Source organism: Pezoporus wallicus, unplaced genomic scaffold, assembly GCF_028554395.1.
Source record: "Pezoporus wallicus isolate ANWC-B61680 ecotype Strahan unplaced genomic scaffold, APGP_CSIRO_Pwel_v1 contig_5069, whole genome shotgun sequence".
Taxonomy (NCBI): domain Eukaryota; kingdom Metazoa; phylum Chordata; class Aves; order Psittaciformes; family Psittacidae; genus Pezoporus; species Pezoporus wallicus.
In genome coordinates, this window is record NW_026642361.1 from 7022878 (window position 1) to 7040728 (window position 17851).

The 17851-nt window shown below is 38.7% G+C and overlaps 1 protein-coding gene across 2 annotated transcripts in view; it reads right to left on the reverse strand.

The window, feature by feature from the left end:
- Positions 1-1093: 1093 nt before the first annotated feature.
- The window catches only part of LGR5 (leucine rich repeat containing G protein-coupled receptor 5), an 89950-nt gene continuing 73192 nt past the window's right edge, over positions 1094-17851 (reverse strand). For both annotated transcript variants that reach the window (XM_057429446.1, XM_057429445.1), the window contains 11 exons: positions 16210-16281; positions 15346-15417; positions 15164-15232; positions 14952-15023; positions 12567-12632; positions 12297-12368; positions 11329-11400; positions 9364-9489; positions 5410-5555; positions 4357-4440; positions 1094-2573 (listed from right to left, as the gene is read on the reverse strand). In XM_057429446.1, the coding sequence (XP_057285429.1) occupies positions 1483-2573; positions 4357-4440; positions 5410-5555; positions 9364-9489; positions 11329-11400; positions 12297-12368; positions 12567-12632; positions 14952-15023; positions 15164-15232; positions 15346-15417; positions 16210-16281 (1942 nt within the window). In that variant the 3' untranslated portion in view covers positions 1094-1482. The remainder of the gene's footprint in view (positions 2574-4356; positions 4441-5409; positions 5556-9363; positions 9490-11328; positions 11401-12296; positions 12369-12566; positions 12633-14951; positions 15024-15163; positions 15233-15345; positions 15418-16209; positions 16282-17851) is intronic.

The following is a 17851-nucleotide window of genomic DNA, read 5'->3' on the forward strand; positions in this document are numbered from 1 at the left end:
CCTGGAGGTTGAGTGGCCATTAACTGCGCAGTGAGCACTGGGCTTTTAAATGTTACTCCTCAGGGAGCTATTTTTAACAACAAAAAAAAAAGATTAGATTTGTGCACTTGTATGTCTTAAATGATCAGCTCACTCAAGCAAAAGGTGCCAGCTCTGAGAAAAGGATACTGGAACATACCCTGATGGCTTGGCCAAGGTCAAAGACTGATATTCTAGGGAAGTGAAGGTGGCTCTGTGGTCTATTTTCACAGTAGACTTGGCAAAGGAAGGCCTGAAGTCTTTCATCTCTAACTGGGATGCTTCTAATGTGTAAACATACATGCCTTGATTCAGCAAAGTGTTAACAGATTTAGAGCCATAGAGTAACTCTTTATTAATCTAACCTAATCTTTTCCTGAACTAAAGCCATCAGAAGTCCCTGAATTCCAGTAGCTGATCCAATACCTTTTTTGGCAATATATCCAATTTGAATGTAGAGATTTTTGGTGACAGATGGTACTATTACCTGATGACCACCATTGTCAACAATGCGCACCTTTATGCTGCATATTCCTAGTGTCAACTTAAAGTTGATCCTACCAGATTCTTCGCTCTTGAATGAGCAGTCCTCTGCTCTCAAACTTCTGTTTCACAGAAGTAGCTACTTACAAAATGTGACCAAATCACTTCTTTCTTAAGCTGCTTTAAATTTATGATATTAATATCCTTTATTAGCTTAATAAGACTGCTCTTCCATTTAGATACCTTGCTGAATAAGGGCCATACAAGGTGTTGCAGAATGACTCTAAGAGCAGAACCATAGAGTTCTGGAGGACTGTGCAAGCAAGGCAGGGGGTGGCCCCCACAGGTAGCCAGAGACCGGACCTGGGAGGAGAATGTGGAGGAAGCTGTGGGGGCTAACCAATACTGTTATGCCAAGAAGGAGTGGCTGAATACCACTCCTATATATGTGTGAACTGTGTCACAAATAAAGTAGAAGTTGCTTATCACCCATATTAGGTTGGCCTGTCTGCTTCTCCTCGCCACTTACAACAAGGATGCTTATAAAAACTATCATGGCACTTAAAAACTATTATTAAACCCAAATTACAATAGTAGGGAAGAGGGGAAGGGGAGAGAACCCAAGCTCATAAAACTGCCCCAGGTGATGCTTTGAGAAAACAGCTTACCAAGTTAACATGCTAATTTTGCTCTTGAACAACTGATGCCTTTCTGAGTAGTGCTACTTCAAAAGAGAGCAGCTGATACAACTGCGCACACTGCAGCAACTTTCAGTTTCTCTCTTCATCCCAGCATTTCGGAAGCAGGCTGAGAAGGCTCAAGTATTTGATTTTCAGCCTGCTGCAAGTTTTGTCACTGTCTGTTTTCTGATGTGTGTAACAGCAACTCAGAGGCACTCTCCAGCGTGTATACACACATCCATACCTACTTTTGGGATTAAAAATTTTGTAAACATAGGTATTTTCTGGAATGCCACTGAAACTAGTGACATGGAACAAATGCGACTGATGAAAGATTGCAGCTTTCTGTCATTTGATAAGATGATGGCATTAGTGAATTGCTGCTAGGCATATCATATGATATGCTGGCACTTGTGAAGGTTACCAGTGCTTGTGTTGAGTCACAAGATTGTTTTTCTATGTCTTCTGAATTCACAGAGATCAGACTAGCATGTTTTGATCTCCTCCATAACAAAGTTTGCTTCCGAAGGCTTCCCAAGTCCTCCTTAAAGTGTGGATTGAAAAGTATATAAAGGAGTGGGTTTAGACATGCAGGCAGTGGGACAATCACCAGCAGTATTGACTTAATCACTTCTGGGCTGATAAAAGTAAGGTTTAGTAAGGAGGAAAAAGATAAGAAGGCCACAGGGCAATAAAGAATGCAATTAGTAAAAAGTAACAAGGCTATATGTTTGACCATAGAGCAATCCCACATGTTGTCTAGTTCTCCCTTTTCTAAACTACAGTAGAGCTTTGTATAAGCAATAGTCATTACCAGAAAACAAAGGGAGTTCAACAATACCAGCGCTACCATGTAGCCCATAGCAGTGGGTTCTCCAAATGGTAGCGGTAAACATAGCGGAGAAACCCCATACTCACTCCCAGTGAGGAGGGGTATCATTGCAATGATTAGTGCCAACATAAAGCAAAAGAAAATGGCAATTTTTATGCTAGCAATGGAAGATTTTGTTTCAAACTTTGTAGCGTGTTTTACAGAGAATGCACGTTCAAGTGCAGCTATGGTAAGGAGGAAAATGGAAGCCTCTGAAGCAAAAATGGAGAGAAGCCCAGTTATTTGGCAACCAGTTCCACTTTCCCACCGTGCTCCGTACTGAGCAAAGCTACCAAAAGTTGATGCATCCACACTAGCCAGAACTCCGCTGGCCAGACCCATCAAGGCATTTACAATAGCTATTAAACTGATCAACAGTTTTATGGAGGACATATACAATGGAGATCTGAAAACTGTAGCAGACACCAGTGCATTGCAAATAAAGGTCAAACCCACTATGGTCCACACTCCAATTCGGATCAGCCAGCTACCAAACAGATGGTCACATGGTTTGAAGGGACCTGAAATGACAAAACGAAAAAGATCATGGAAAACCCATGTGAAGCAAACATCAATTTTGCACTTTTTAAAGTGCAAAGATTTCACTGCTTCGTGCAGATTCTCAGCATAGCCAAGCAATGAGTTTCAGTCCAGAAGGGGACCTGTGAATTTGCTCTTCCTTTGCAGTAATTTGAGACCTTGATAACATACTGCTAAATGCATGTTGCATGTTGTGTTACATGAGCCTGTGTCCCTTAAGTCAAATAGTGTATGGGTTTCCTTTTGTGCCTAGCAGTACAACTGCAATGTCAATGTTCAGTCAGTAGTTTCAAGAAATGCTGTAAAGTTTGTCAGTGTGTGAAAAAAGCTGAAAAAGATACCCCTCACTAAACTAGGGCAGGTTGCTATTGAATCCTGGTGAAGTGCGGTGTAGTGGATATCAACAGATGCACTTTGGTTGTCTTATAACATGTTGTTACATGGATGATGAAAATTGAGATTGTCCTTTCATTTCAAAGTGCTGCCTTTTCAGAGGAGCTTCTAATGAGCTGTGGCTGAAGTCAGGTCATTATGATCGAAGCCTGGTGTATATTCTCATAAACTGAGGTTCATATGCTGTGCAGTTGAAGCTGAATGTTCTGCAGCCTGAGAAACATTATTTATCTTGGTACAAGCCAGTTATCTTCTCTCAAAGGAAGTCCTTTACAATGGTCTGTGCTTCTCCATGAAGACACAGTCCCTGCAGCTCAGATGCGCTCCATATGACTACAGCTGTTGCCATCAAGTAGACATAAGCATCTATTGTGTCAAGTTTTTCTAAGATACCATTTGAAAGATCAACATGGAAGCCAAGTTTTCTCTTGAGTCTGGTGATACCTTACCTTGAAGACAGCGACATTTTTGTGAAAGCAGTAATTACATTTAGGCCATAGGAGAGTACGTGATGGTCAAATGGTTCTAAATTCTTTGGCTCCCTGCCTTTCCTACTACATAACTTAAAAAAACCTATTATTATTTGCTGTTCCAAAAAGGAATCTTGGCTTGGAATATACGCTAAAGTCCTAGGTTGTCACTTGGGTATTTTTGTTTATGTTTCACAATGAAAGAATGGTTAGGGAAAATGCTGAATCAAGCAAGCAAACCTTATAACCACAGATCTTTAAGCTAGGAGCAACCTTCCAGGGAGACATGTTTCTTTCCTTGCCTTAAGGGAAACTTTCAGTGGAACTAGTGGCCTGTACGCTTGCAATTCAACCAGTGTATTTATTTTTCCTTTCTGCCACACTGAGAAGCCAGAGATGCACTATTCTATAAAGGAAATAACAGGAGTTATTTCCTTTGCAATGGACTGTGTGCAGCAATATAGTACTGTTTGGTATTTTCTAGACATTCAACTAAACTGTGTGTTGTTCAAGAAGCTCGTGTAGAGTAACTCAGAAAAGTTCAGAAGAATTACTTTAGCTTTACAAAAGACTGAGTGAGCAAAGATTCTGCTGCCTTTTATCATCTGTGTCTTGGTAGAACAGAGTCTTTGCTCTCTCACTCCCCAGAAAGGACTTGGAGTGAGGATCTGATTCAGGACTGGGTAGAACTTTTGTTACACTAATAGATGAATTTAATACCTGAATAGTTTTCTGCATTTCAGTGCAAAATTTTATATTATTGTGCAATGTATTTGTATTAATCTCACCACTTTATTGGAAAATACCACCTTACTCTACTAGTGTCAGATAGAGTTTGTTCTGCACCTAGAGTATCTGGTAATATTGTGCTTGGATTCCTGTCTGTCTGGCAGTGTCATACCTGGAGAAGGTGAGCATTGCACTGAATGATGAGCTTTCAAATCTTCTTCAAAGTCAAGAAAAAAGTCTTCAAAGTCACGCTCATCTGTGGGGGAGAAAATACCCAGATTTTCAGGAAAACTTCTTTTAGTACAAATTGCAATCATGTCTGTGGTATTTAAGGCCTGCTCTTGCCCTTCTCCCTGCCAAACTGTGAGCAGAAGCAGACACATGCCTACTTGGTTTTGAATTACTGTACTAAGGATTATTTAAAAAGTTGGCACAATCAGAAAATGATCACATTCTTGTTACCCAATTGCCAGTGTGACGACTGCCTAGGGAGGAGTTCAAAACATGAATTCTGCTGCTGTGCCAGGCTACTAAGAATTAACTTGAGTTTTTCTGTTTCTTAAGTCATCACTGTGTGTTCTTGGGTGTATTCTTACTGGGGATAGCCTGAACTTGGAGACTTACTGGTCTGCAGAGTGGAGATAGGACAGAAAGCAGCAGGATGGTGTAACATGTATACGTGCACCTACATAGCAGGTAACAGGTCAAGTAACAGACCTTGGGCTGAAGGGGAAGAAAAATACAGTAGTCTGCTGTCCTGGAGAGCAGATGCACTCTCTGGTACTCAGGAAGTGCTAGAAAATGTATCAGCAGGTATGCCAAAGTAGCCACATAAGCTCTGTGAGTCATCCTGAAGCACGTGCACAGAAGGAGAGCCAAGGATGCGTTGCTACTTCCAAGGCTGGCGAGAAACCTGATCTTTGCTGGGCTGCTCTTGTATGAAGTTACATACCAGCATCGCTTCCCTGTCTCACACATAAAGGGAAGATTTCACTTCCCATGTTATTACATTGTTATTTGGACAGAAAGATGAGTGAGTGAGATTTCTGACAGACAGACCTGAAAAAAATGAGTTTGCTAAGCACAGGAATGCCTCAATAGCAGAACGCTGGGCAAGAGACAGTGAGAGGCTGCATCTGTGACTGTAAAAGAGTACTGGATTTGTTTGACATCAGAGACTGCTCATAGATTTCAGGCAGATTTAAAAGCCAAAGATGGCGATTACCTTGAATCTGTAACAACCCCACATCCTTCCTGTGGAAATCGTCAATGCTGCTATTCTCATCTTTGCTCCACTGGCTGGAGATTTTGTAGTGGCTCTCACAAGCTCCAAATGCACAGCACTGGTAAGCATAAGGCATTTCCATAACCCTGTAGAAGAATAAGGAAGCATGCCAAGATAGCGGTTTAGCAGCAGGGTTACTGGATTGTACTGCTCCTCTGCTATTAGCACAGAGGAACATGTTTAAATAGCCATGACTGAAAGCAAAAATATCTGTGGGTAAAAATCAGTCATGATAATACAAAATGAGGACTCACAAATAAAATTCCACAACAGAAATGCAAATGATTTCTAGGCTAATTTTAGTAAAGGCACAATGAAACATTTAAAAGCACTTATGCATTTTCATGGGAGATATGAAACTGGGAGATATCTGCCTTGCCACTGAGTGAATGTTTCTCTTAGAGCTGTATTACTATTTTATGATTTTGAATGATTTTACAGTGTAACCCAACAGTTTCTCCATGTTACTTTCTTAATGGTTTCTTTAAAAAAAGTGGATCCACAGATCACAGCTGCATCTACCTGCCTAACAGACAAAACTAAAACATCACTTCTCAAATGGAATTTCTCTAGTTTGGGGACAACGAGACCTTTTGGAATTTAAATTTTATCCATCTCTTCCCATACCCAACTCTTTTCTCAGTAAAATGGAAAAAAGGAGATTGTGTTTTGCGTACAAATCATGAAAGCACTGCTGTAAACCAAGAGGTGAACGAGTTAGAAAGGCCCTGTGCGTGAAAACAAATGTCACTGAAGAACAGGTTTTACTTTATTAATTGTCTTATAAATGAACATGGTCACTGCAAGACACTGGATGTTTATTCCTAACTCTTTGAAGGTCATCCCTAACACATCACTGAGGATAGGTCTGAGTTTCAAATGATTCTGAGGGCTTCTTTTGTCAGAAAATTGGTCATTTCTGGTATGTTTTGAATCCAGTTCCTTTGGGGATATGCAAAATCTGGCGTAACCTGGAAGCACTGAATACACTCAGGTTCTATAAACTATTTCTTCTATTCCTCAGATAATTCTATGCTTTGGAAGCAGAGATATTTAATTTGCACAGTTTGCCAATAGTACAAAGTAAAACCTAACAGGTCACCTGAATTCTAAAAGCCCAATAAATGAAAAAAAATCAAAGCTAAAGAGGCAAAGTTATTCTGACTTAACTTAAAAGGAATAAAACAGAATTAGATCCTCCTATCGGATTACTTTCAACAGGTTAATCATGTAAATTATCATAATGAGCATTCCAAGCAACCTCTAACCCCCTGGGAAATCTGCAAAGAAATCAGTCGGAATCAGGCGCAGTGCCAACAGGACTTAAACTTGTGCACTAGCCAAAAGCCTGGTACAAAGGAGAGAAATCTAAACTCTAAAACTCTAAAGTGATTTCAAATTAGTGCATTTTGGGGCATTTAGATTCTATATACTTACATTTTTGTTGTGAATTAGCAACAAAAATGTGTACCCTTGTACCCAAATGCAAAAAGCTTCATAAGGTGTTTTTAAGGTACTCCAAGGAAATTTAAGATAACCAAGATCCAACTATTAAGCAACCTCATGCCAGCATATTTAAATACTTAATTTCTAACTCATTTCTGTGCATGCCATCTTTTAAAATAAGAAGATGATCTCAACTGAACATTTTTAACACATTTCCCAGAAGCCCTTCTTAAATAAACTATAATTAAACTCATAGATGACTAGACTAACCCATAGCTCCATAGCTAGTCACGTGGGCTAAATCCAACCTCAGTCCCCAACTAGAAATTCCCCTTTTCTGGATATTAAAAAAAAATATTCCCCACAAACAAACAAGAAAACAAAAACTTCTCAAAAGAAACACTGAAAGTTGTGCAAGGTGATCACTGTAACTTGTGGCTTCTGACCTTTTAGAATTCATTGATATAACTGCAGAAATGATCAGCCATAGTAGATATTTTGGGCTCAAGGGACTAATAAATGTATTCTCTTATCATTCAAATAGATCTGTGTGTTTAATAATGTCAGATTTCCAGAAGCTGTTGTGCTTCTACCAGCCTGCTAGCCTGTCATACATTGAAAATGTGGACCTCTCACATTGTACCAGTCCACTACTTTGATGAAGTAGGCAAAAAACCCCAACTGCTTTTAAATTATCTTTAAAGAGCAAGACTTCTGTTTCCTATCCTCTCTAGTTTTAGGTCTTTCCACCCCCCCCGGGTTACTAGGATATACAGATAGGCCTAAAATTGGTGAGTGCTGCTAATGTGTGTGCAAAGCGTAATTGCACAGAAGGACTGGCACCCAGAACACAGAGGACACAACATACTTTGCAGGGCAGAGAAATAAGTATCAGCTTTTCTTGGTGAGAGTGGAATTTCTCATGAAAAATATATTCAACAAAAAAGAAATAAAAATCCCTAACCAAAAAACAAACAACAAAACCCAAAACCTCTCAGCCATAAAGTGCTGGAAGCGATCCTTTTAATGGCTGGTGCTTATTTGATGTGGGTGATTAGATTTGGACTTTGTTGAACTAAACTCTTTTAGAAACACTGGCTGAATTTATTTCTCTCTATTGCTTATCTTTCTGATGACATCTGTATCCTTGATAATTATTCCACAGCAAGGAATGCCTTTTTTTTTCTGATTTTTGATTAAGCAGCAGAGAACACAAGGTTATTTTCTGCATTGCAAAGGTGTGGGGTTGCTGGTGAATGAGAAGTTACAGTTATGATGAATGAAGCAAACACTGAGTTCTTTACAGTGCTGAATCAAAGCATCAGATCAAGAAGGAGGGAGTGGATGGCAGCCTGACTTTACTTCCTCAAAGCTTACCATAACAGGCTGGGCTCAGCTCTTAGAGCATTCTCGTGCCATTGCAGAGTTTTAATCTGCTCCGCACTCCTACTCATGACTCCCTTACTGATAATTCCAAACACTTCAGTTCTTTTCATTAGTGGTAACATCTTGAGTTGTCTGGCTACTAAGACTCATAGGACTTTGCCAGTGCAAAAGGCAAACCTAGTGAAGACATAAGAATGGAGTTTCCCTCCTTGGAGACATTCAGAAGTTGTTTGGACATGGTCCTGGGCAACTGGTTCCAGGTGACCCTGCTTGAGTAGTGTGGGTTGCACAAGACGACTTCCAGAGTTCCCTTCCGACATCAACCATTCTGTGATTCTGTAACTATGTGCACACCCATTGTTTCAGATTTTATGGTAGCAAGCATTTTACAGTAAAACATAGAAAAAAATATATGTTGCATTTGGCAATCTCTAATTAAAATGTAAAAATCAAGAGAGAATTAGGGGACACTCCCTGAAGTCATGGTGATTTCTCTGTGGTCATCCAGTGACAGGCAGAGCTGCAGATGATCTCTAGAGAACATTTCCTTCCTGTATCACAGAGCATCCAGCAGAAAATTATGAGCATCAAAATGTTTTAGTAATAATGGCAAAGTATTATCTGAATCTTAATCAAAAGATAACAGAAAAAAACCATGGTCAAAACAAGTGAGGTCAAATATTTTGGAACTCCAGAAGTATATTCTTCCCTTGGTATTTGCTGTGTTCTGACCAAATGTATGTCCTGTAAGCACAATCCAGTAGACAGACATATCACTAAGCTGCTAGCAATATTGTTTTAACAGCTTTCGAAACATATCACCAGGAAGCAGATGTGGCTCATATTAAGCAAGTACTGGGGTTAATATTTCAAAACTCTTCATAGTTTCTTCAGTTAAAAGTGAGCATAATAAAAGAAGTCTATCATTTTTATCATATTTGCTTTAGTTTTAATAGCACAGATCAAAGACTGACAATACAAAGTAACATGCATTACACACTGACACACCTTCCATTGCACACGAACACAAATGTGGCTTATTAGTTTTAATGATATACTCACTTGAGTTCTGGAAAATTTTCAGATGATATCAAACTTTGTAGGGCATGATTTCCTGTTAATTTTAAATGAGTTAAACCATGTAGCCCCGTCACAGGAAAAGAGGACAAAAGGTTGGATGACACATCCCTGCATAACAGCAAATAAAAATCAGCTTATGGGTTTTCATCTTTTTTCTTTAACTCTAGAAGCGTCATGTTGGAAAAACAGATTAGACTTTTCTAACTCAATCAAAAATTACTACATTAAACAGAGGCCTCAGTCAGCAGAGCAAAGCTGCAGCACCACTCAGGAGTATGCACCTATGCGTCCAGCAGAATGCTAACAGTAGCATCTAGCATTTAGCTAAGTCTCTGTTGCCAAATTTTGACTCCAAACATTCATAGTGGCAGTTTTGAGATGAGCAAATGAATTTAAAATCTGTTCATTACATTGTTTGAATTAAAGAAAGCTGGTACCAGAACAGCTTCCCAGTTTAAAAGATTCAGTGGGATGCTAGAGGGCATGGCTGCCCTGAAAGCTCCAGAGGGAGCAAGTCAGGTGTATGAGGAAGACGTGTTTCAGGGTAGGATGGGTCTGGGCTGGAGCAGATGAAGGTGACAGTTCTTAGCTGAGGTTTGCCTGAGGAGCTGAGGGAAGACAGCGCTGATGAACATGTATATATAACTTCAGAAAAGTAAAACAGGAGAAAAAAAAAAGTGATATAGTATTCAAAAAGGGGGGAGCCCAGAGGTACTCTTTTCTCTATTTTTCCCTTTTTCTTTCATTTATTCTATGAGCCTTTTCAGTCCTCTTCACAATTACCTACACTACAATACTTCAAATGGTCAACAGTCAAGAACAAGGAAGAAGGGGAGTCTGATGTTACTGAAATCCTTTTATGCCCAAGGCTGAACATCAAAGTTCCTGTCTCTTGGACTGTCTACTGAAATCTAAGGGCTAGACATAAAAAAGGTATGTTGATGAACTGGTGCTCTACCTATCTGATTTAGTGTGTGTCCTCTTGCTCACAAGACAGTTAAATACAAAAGGTGAAATTCTGGTCCTACTGCAATGCTAAAAATGACCCCTGACTTCAGTCAGACCAGGGTTAGAGACTAGCATTTTAGGGAACACTACTGCACTGTTACAGTGTGTGTGTTAAAGGGCTTTTTTCTTTAACTCTTTCTGACTGTTCTATGCTACTGACCAAAGGCACGATTTACTACTCCCCTCACAAAGTAGGAAAGTTTGAGGAGGGCTCCAAAAGGGATGTCATAGACAATATTGTCTTTATGGACTATTCAGGCGGCTTTGCACATCAACAGAAATTAGTACCCCTTTAAAGTTTAGGTTTCCCAGCAGCAACTGGATTACCTATGAACAAATGCCCAGCAGTGTACTTTTGTGACAATCTTGCAGCAGGATGACTCCAGGGGATTTTTTTTTCCCTGGGACTCATTTTTTAAAGAGGCATTACAATGACAATGGGAAATAGGAAAAAGTTAGTAAGGACTGAGAAGTGCTGTGATCAAGGCCTGCAAAACTGATGGCTGATGTTTTGAATTTACTACAGAAGAAAAACTATTCCATCAAATAAGGAATGATGAAATAAAGATGTGTACTGAAAAACGCTTCTTATTTAAATTTTAATCCCATTCCTTAGTCCTGAAACACAACTAAAATGAAATATTCCCCGCTGCTACAAGAGACTAAAATGCTAACAAATTAAACAAAGATGCAGATGCATCGATAACTTCATGAACCCCAAATCATTCTGATTACACAGTGTTATATGCAGCTTTGCCATAATACCTGTGGGGGATGGTGAAGTACAACGAAGCAGGCATTTAGATATGGATTCAACAGACCAGAAGATGAGAAAAAAGAAAGCTTTGATTTCTGCTGGGGCACTAAGTTATTAAATTCTTGTATGCTCTTGCAAGACAAATGTGAACATTTGAATGTAAAAGATATACAAATACTTACAGTTTGATCAGAGATGGTAAAGAGGAGAAGGCATTGGGGTGAATAATTTTAATTTTGTTCCAAGCTAAATCCCTACAAGAAAAGTGAGTGGAAAATTACATACCCACTGAGTGAATGTGGAAGTTTTCATACACTTGATTAGGGCGCCTAAATATAGAAAAGGTATTATTTACATGCGGATATTTTCAATAAACTTCTGCATATCTTATAGTGCAAAATCTTTTTTCCATTTTTAAATTATGTTAGTCCATTCATGGTATTAGTTATTAAACTGACAACTTCTAAAAAATGTTATAGTGCCTTATAAAGTCTAAGGCAGGTATTTTCAGTCTCCTTCATAGCTTCCCAAGGCAGCAGAAAGAAGGGTGGGGTATACAGACTACTTCTAAGAAGTCCTCATGTGACTAAGAATAGAAAATCCATTGCCAATAGGCTTAATTTCCTAATCTCAATCTTCACTGCCACTGAAAAGTCAAAAAGACTGAAAACAACTCTTAAAAGAATGTATGGGTTTGATTCTGCAAGTTCCAAAACTTACAACCATGAATAATCTCTTGGCAAAATTACTCTGTTAGCACATGTGCCTATGTGAAAACTAGAAACCCACACATAACTGGACTGTATTTCTTAAGACACTGTTCTCTATAAAGGGATTTCATGCTCCCTAGAGCTCACTATTAGGTGAACCTGCCAACAGACACCAGCTATAGCTCAGTATCTCTCTCTACCTCTATCAGAAACATTTGAAAGTAACAGCTTTTATAGCTATAAATTGATGACTTTGAATTCGTTGCTGCAGATGCTAAAATTCACAATGTTTGTTCTCCTTTCGCAGTTATGACCTAATGGGTGGAAGATCAAAGTGAGATAAAATGGAAACAAGGATGTTTTGGGGCATACAGTGAGCAGACAGCATAGACCCCATGCTTTTGAGAACCTGGGTGAATGGCTGTTAGGGCTGTACTCACAGAGACCGAAGAGCAGCCAGCTGCCGAAATGTGTCTGCTTTGATTTCACCGATTTCATTATGATGCAAGTCACTGAAACAGCAATAAGAATCTCTTCAGTTTCAAAGGCACTTGCAGGACACTTCAGGGTGTTTTGGATTGTGTTTATGATACACTTCAATATAGTGTATGTGTTTGGGATATGTCAAATCACCCAGCAATAATTCAAGTTAATGATGCTCCAACAAATTTGTATATAGATGCTTCTTTTTAGGGTAGTTTGGCACTTACATTTTTTGAAGTTTTTTACAGGCAGTAAAACAAGGTAACTCTTGCAGCAGGTTATAAGACAAATCCCTGTAATACAGAAGAAAATAAAAGATTAACATCAAAGTAACATTAAAAGAAAAAGATCTTTCATTGTCTACCTTCATGCTCAATTTAAAATAACTTGTTTTCATTCCACTCACAAAAGAATAGAAATGTGCAAACTCACTTATCATCTCTCATCTGTCAGATTTTCATTTCTGACTGAGGAGGAGAGAGAAAAGGAAAAGCACGATGTATTAACTCCATATCCTATGTTTGCAAATTCCTTTCATTGTCTGAAGATTTCCTGCCTAAAGTACAGACTTCTGCTGAGAGTTTTGTAGTAATGATATTGGCCATCTGCTTATAGGAAATATTCGATTTACATCACAGACTTCATATCCATCATGCTTAAATTCCGAGGAATATTTGAACCATTTAAAATAATGTGCTAAATAGCTATACATTCATACTTCTTCAGAGAAGATCCTGTATCTTTCTGGTAATAATCACAAGGGACTGCAATCAGCTGTCCATTCTACACTTTTAATTAAACACTATGCCTCCCTGATCTTTAGATCTTGTAACTGAGGGAAATAGTAAAAAAAAAGGTATTGGAACTAACTAACATTGAAACCAATCACTACATGGGGGAAAAAACCTCTTTAACAGACTTGAGCCAAAACTCAACAAATTACAGAATAACTGAAACATCTGGACTGATTTATAGCATAATGTAGCTAATCAAAACCAAGCCCAGGCAATTTGCAGAAATTGGAAGAAAAAAAAAAATTAAAGGACCAAACACTCACCCCCACCATGCAACAGTCTCATCTTATATATACGTGTTGCTCAGGGAAAAATGAATGGGCAATATGCTAGTGAAGAAATACACAAAAAAGCTTATTCCTACAATTAGGAAAAATATCCTTTTCCACAGCTATCCAATATGATCATGTAAAAGAGTAATCTCTTTTCAAACCTGCTTTAAATTCTTCAAATCTGGTTCATATGCACCCATTTCCTTCCTTGGTAAAATTTTATTTTCACTGTTTCTATCCCAACAGGGGCTTTTAGACTGTTCTACATAAAATAAAAAAATGTGAATTTCCAATGAACAGTCTAACTCTACTATGAAATGTATAAGTTATTAATTACTATAGTATTTATTTGCCTTCTGTTTTGAGGTTATTTATTGGTTTTGAATAATCTGAAGGGGGGGTACAAGGGTGCTGGAGAGGGACTCTTCATCTGGGACTGTAGAGGGTAAGGGGCAATGTGTTCAAATTTAAACGGGGGAGATTCAGGTTAGATACATGGAAGAAGTTCTTCACTGTGAGGGTGGTGAGACACTGGAAGAGGTTGCCCAAGGAAGCTGTGGTTGCCCTAACCCTGGCAGTGTTCAAGGCCAGGCTGGACAGACCCCTTGGGTAACACGGTCTAGTGTGAGGCGTCCCTGCTGATGGCAGGGAGGTTGGAACTGGGTGATCATGAGGTCCTTTCCAACCCTAATCACTCTACGATTCTATGAATGCAGGACATATTTAAACTGCATGCAGACTTCCCTGTGGCAACAGAGTCTGTTTCTGTCTTTTATCACTCTGGAAATGATTATATTGATTCCATCAACTAAAACTTAACTTTTTCTGGAAATGTTCATGACATCCATGCTGGTATTCAAATAACGTGTTATAATTAGTGCTATTTCAATGCTGGCCAAAGGACTAATACCAAATACATTCCTCGTGATGTAATACATAGAGGAAAGTGCTGCTGGCTCTTTCTCAAAGAAGCAGACACAATGATTACTTTCATTAGTGATTAAGCAAACTCCAAGGAAATTTTCAGGCTAAAATAACATTGGGTATGTAGTATAAAAACTATGCCCCAACTATGCCAAGCAATAGTCTGCTAAAATTTCAGCCAGCTACTTATGTCTGGTCAGAAAAGAAACTAAAAGAGGAGCATAACAAGGACTCAATACTACACTCCTTAGTTATATTTTCCATTCACTTCACTGAATTATCTGCCTCACTGAGTTAAAAACCCCCAGACTGCTGTAGCAGAGACAGAATGAATGAAAGTACGGTAGTTCTGTTGTGTTTTAAACAAATTAAAAACCATTTTATGCTTTCCTAAAAATATGTAAAGTAATTATCTTTTTTCACCAATGTATGGGAAATCCTGATCGATAAGGGGGTTGTAAACTTCTTGAGGAACACAGGGGTCTGCTCCCTGAGCTGAATTCCTAAGAATTAACAGGATACACAGTAATAGCAGCAACTGGGTAATTTTGAAATCAGAATGATTCATTTGTCCATTAATCTCTTGCATTAATGTAACATTAGTAATCTTACTGAAACGTACAGCACTTGGAGATTAGGTAACTGGACACAAGCTGATCTGGGGAGAGAGGTGATCTGTGCTCCTGTGAGTGTCCTGTTGAAAGTATTGATTTCAAAAAAAAGAAAACCAAAAAGATTTCTTATTAAAGATTGCAAAACAAATATAATTTTAAGACATTCTTTAGAGTAAGTATCCAAAAAATAAAACAGAGCACAAATATTTTTCTCACTTACAAACTCTCCAGACTTGTAGTCCCTGTCAGATCAGGAAACTCTGTTATCTGTGAAGCACCATTTAAAGTTCTACAAGATAAAAACATTTCAATACAGTTGTGGTAAGTGCAGGACAACTCTAATATTGCAGTATATAAAGACAATTATATAAAGACAATTAAGATAAAAAAGTAAGCACATACAGAGTTCTGAGTTCTGGTAAGTGTTGAAAAGCAGATTTTCCAACAAGCTGTATAGGGTTGTCATAAAAATGTCTGAAAATAGAGGATAAAGGACATTTTATGAAAAGTATTTTAAAAAATTCTAAATATATTACATGATTATGCTAAAAGTAAATGAGTAAACTCCCTACGATGAACCCCAGACTGTGCACCTCTGGTTGTAGCACCCACTAATTTATATCCACCAACCCTACTTCACACTTTGAACACTGAAGTAGTCATTGTTTTCTTGGTTTTAAAGCCAGAAGCCAGTCCCAAAATATTCCCTCTTCCTCCCAAGTTTGCAAAGATAGAAATACATATATGAAGAACTTTGTTATGACCCGGGACAAATTTAATGTTAGTGGATGAAGAAGTCAGAACTTCACCTACTCAGAAGAGCAGCTTTAAAGTCATGTTGCTTTTGTTCATAGAATAACATTGCTCACGACAAGTGACTATTTTTTTTTAACATTTATTTTACAAGATCTAATTCTGAGGTTTGCCCATTAAATGCATTGTCATGTAAGACAATGGGAACTCAGACTGGAATCCATCGAGAGTAACTCTGCTAGCTTCTACATTGCCAGTAATGCCAAGAGGCTTGGAAGAAACAGTTCAAATCAAAGGTCAAAGGCCAGAGACCACTACTCGCTTCCCTTAAACAGGGCATGTAAACTGCCATTCTTTCCACAAAACTGGAAAGATATGAGCTTATTTGCTTATATAATGATGTGCTACAGAGTACGTTCACAAGAAGGGCTATTTGACAATTAGCCACAAATATGACACTTAGTTCCATGTTCTCTAATCAGAAGAGTCATGAAAAGCACTCTTATCACTTACATTGTAATAAGTGATGGATTACCCACAAATGCACGCTCAGGTATTGACTTGATGTTATTGCTATGAAATCCCCTACAAAAGGAAAAATGATTAACACAGTAAGGAAAAAAGTGAAGGCACAATCCGTATTCACAATGCACAGGTTTTTTTTTGCTTATTATAAGAAAAGCATCTGTATGTAAAGATATGTCCTTGTTTTCTGGAATAAGAACTGAAAAAGGCAAAAGAAAAGAAAAACAATGAAATAGGTGGAATTCTGCTCTTTTCTAAATGAACAAAACAAACACAATAGTGTGTGTATATATATCTATATATATTTCCTCCTGTACTTGTTAAACTGCAAGTATTTCTTTTGCTGGGATAATAATGGATCGCACAAGCTTATCAAGTAAATGGTTTTTACATTATATTGTAATCCATTGAGCCTCCCACAACCATCTTTCTGTTGGAATATTTTAAATGTGGATGTGAACAAACTCTCCAATGTACTCAGAAGGCGCAATTTTTGTCTCATCATTAATTACTGGATTTTATTCATATGAGTAATTCTCCATTGTGAAAAACAAAAGACACAACTAAGATTTCAAAAGAACAATGATGATTTGTGTGGGAAACTCCCATTAGTTCAGTCGGGTATGAAAAAGGCTTTCCAGCTTAAATTTATGCATTTAGAAAGCCTCAGATTGTTCACTGATGCAAGCACACTTGGCCATTACTTGAACAGGTCCTACATTATTGGTTTTACTTGTTTAGGCATTGTGCTACTGCTGATGAGCTACACAGCAAGGCTCTAAATCCCTAGCTCTTTTGCACGCAGTAAGAACTGCATCTATGCAGATGCAGACTCTAAGCAGTATGAGGATGCCATTTTATCCAGAACAGTTTTGTGGCTGTATTGAATAGGATTCAATACATGACAGAAAAGCTAAGGAAATGGCATGACAATTTCCCAACACAATTCTGGCCCTCGTCATTATTCTGACTTGAGTCAGAGAGCAGCCCCATCAGAGCAGACTCCAATGCATTTATGCACAGAAAAGCCTGAAACACTTCTGAGTCAGAAGAGAGTGTGCTCACAGCTGTAGCCTGTGTCCTGGACACTGTACCCAAGTGACACAAACTGTCTGAATTTAAGGCACCTTATAGCCTGTTGATTCACACAATGAACAAAAGAACAGTGAAATCTATGTGCCTCCCCAGGTAAAAAGACTATATTAATGCCACACTGGGAAAAATGCTTCTACAGTTACCTTCAAAACCCAGTCTGTAAAACATTGTATATACATGAACTTTGGGTAACAGCTATATCCACTTACTTTGGAGAGGTAACTGCTCCTACAGCTGAGACCTTGAAATGCAGAGCATCTGGGACAACGGGGTCTCTGTAGCATCGAACAGATATGGCCCTGACTCGCTGGCCACTTGCCAGCAGAGATCGAGCTCTGACTGGCTGCCTTGGATGCCTCCAAGCTGGAGACAAATGCCATAGTCTGTGTTTTCGGCCCAGGCATAACTTCTGAGAGAAAAATGACATCCCACTAAGAAATACCCTTACTAAGGTGGTCCTGCAATGAGCTGAACCTCTGTGGGCTTAGGCTCCTACTTGGGTGGGGACACTAGGGCATGCACAACCTTGTGGGAA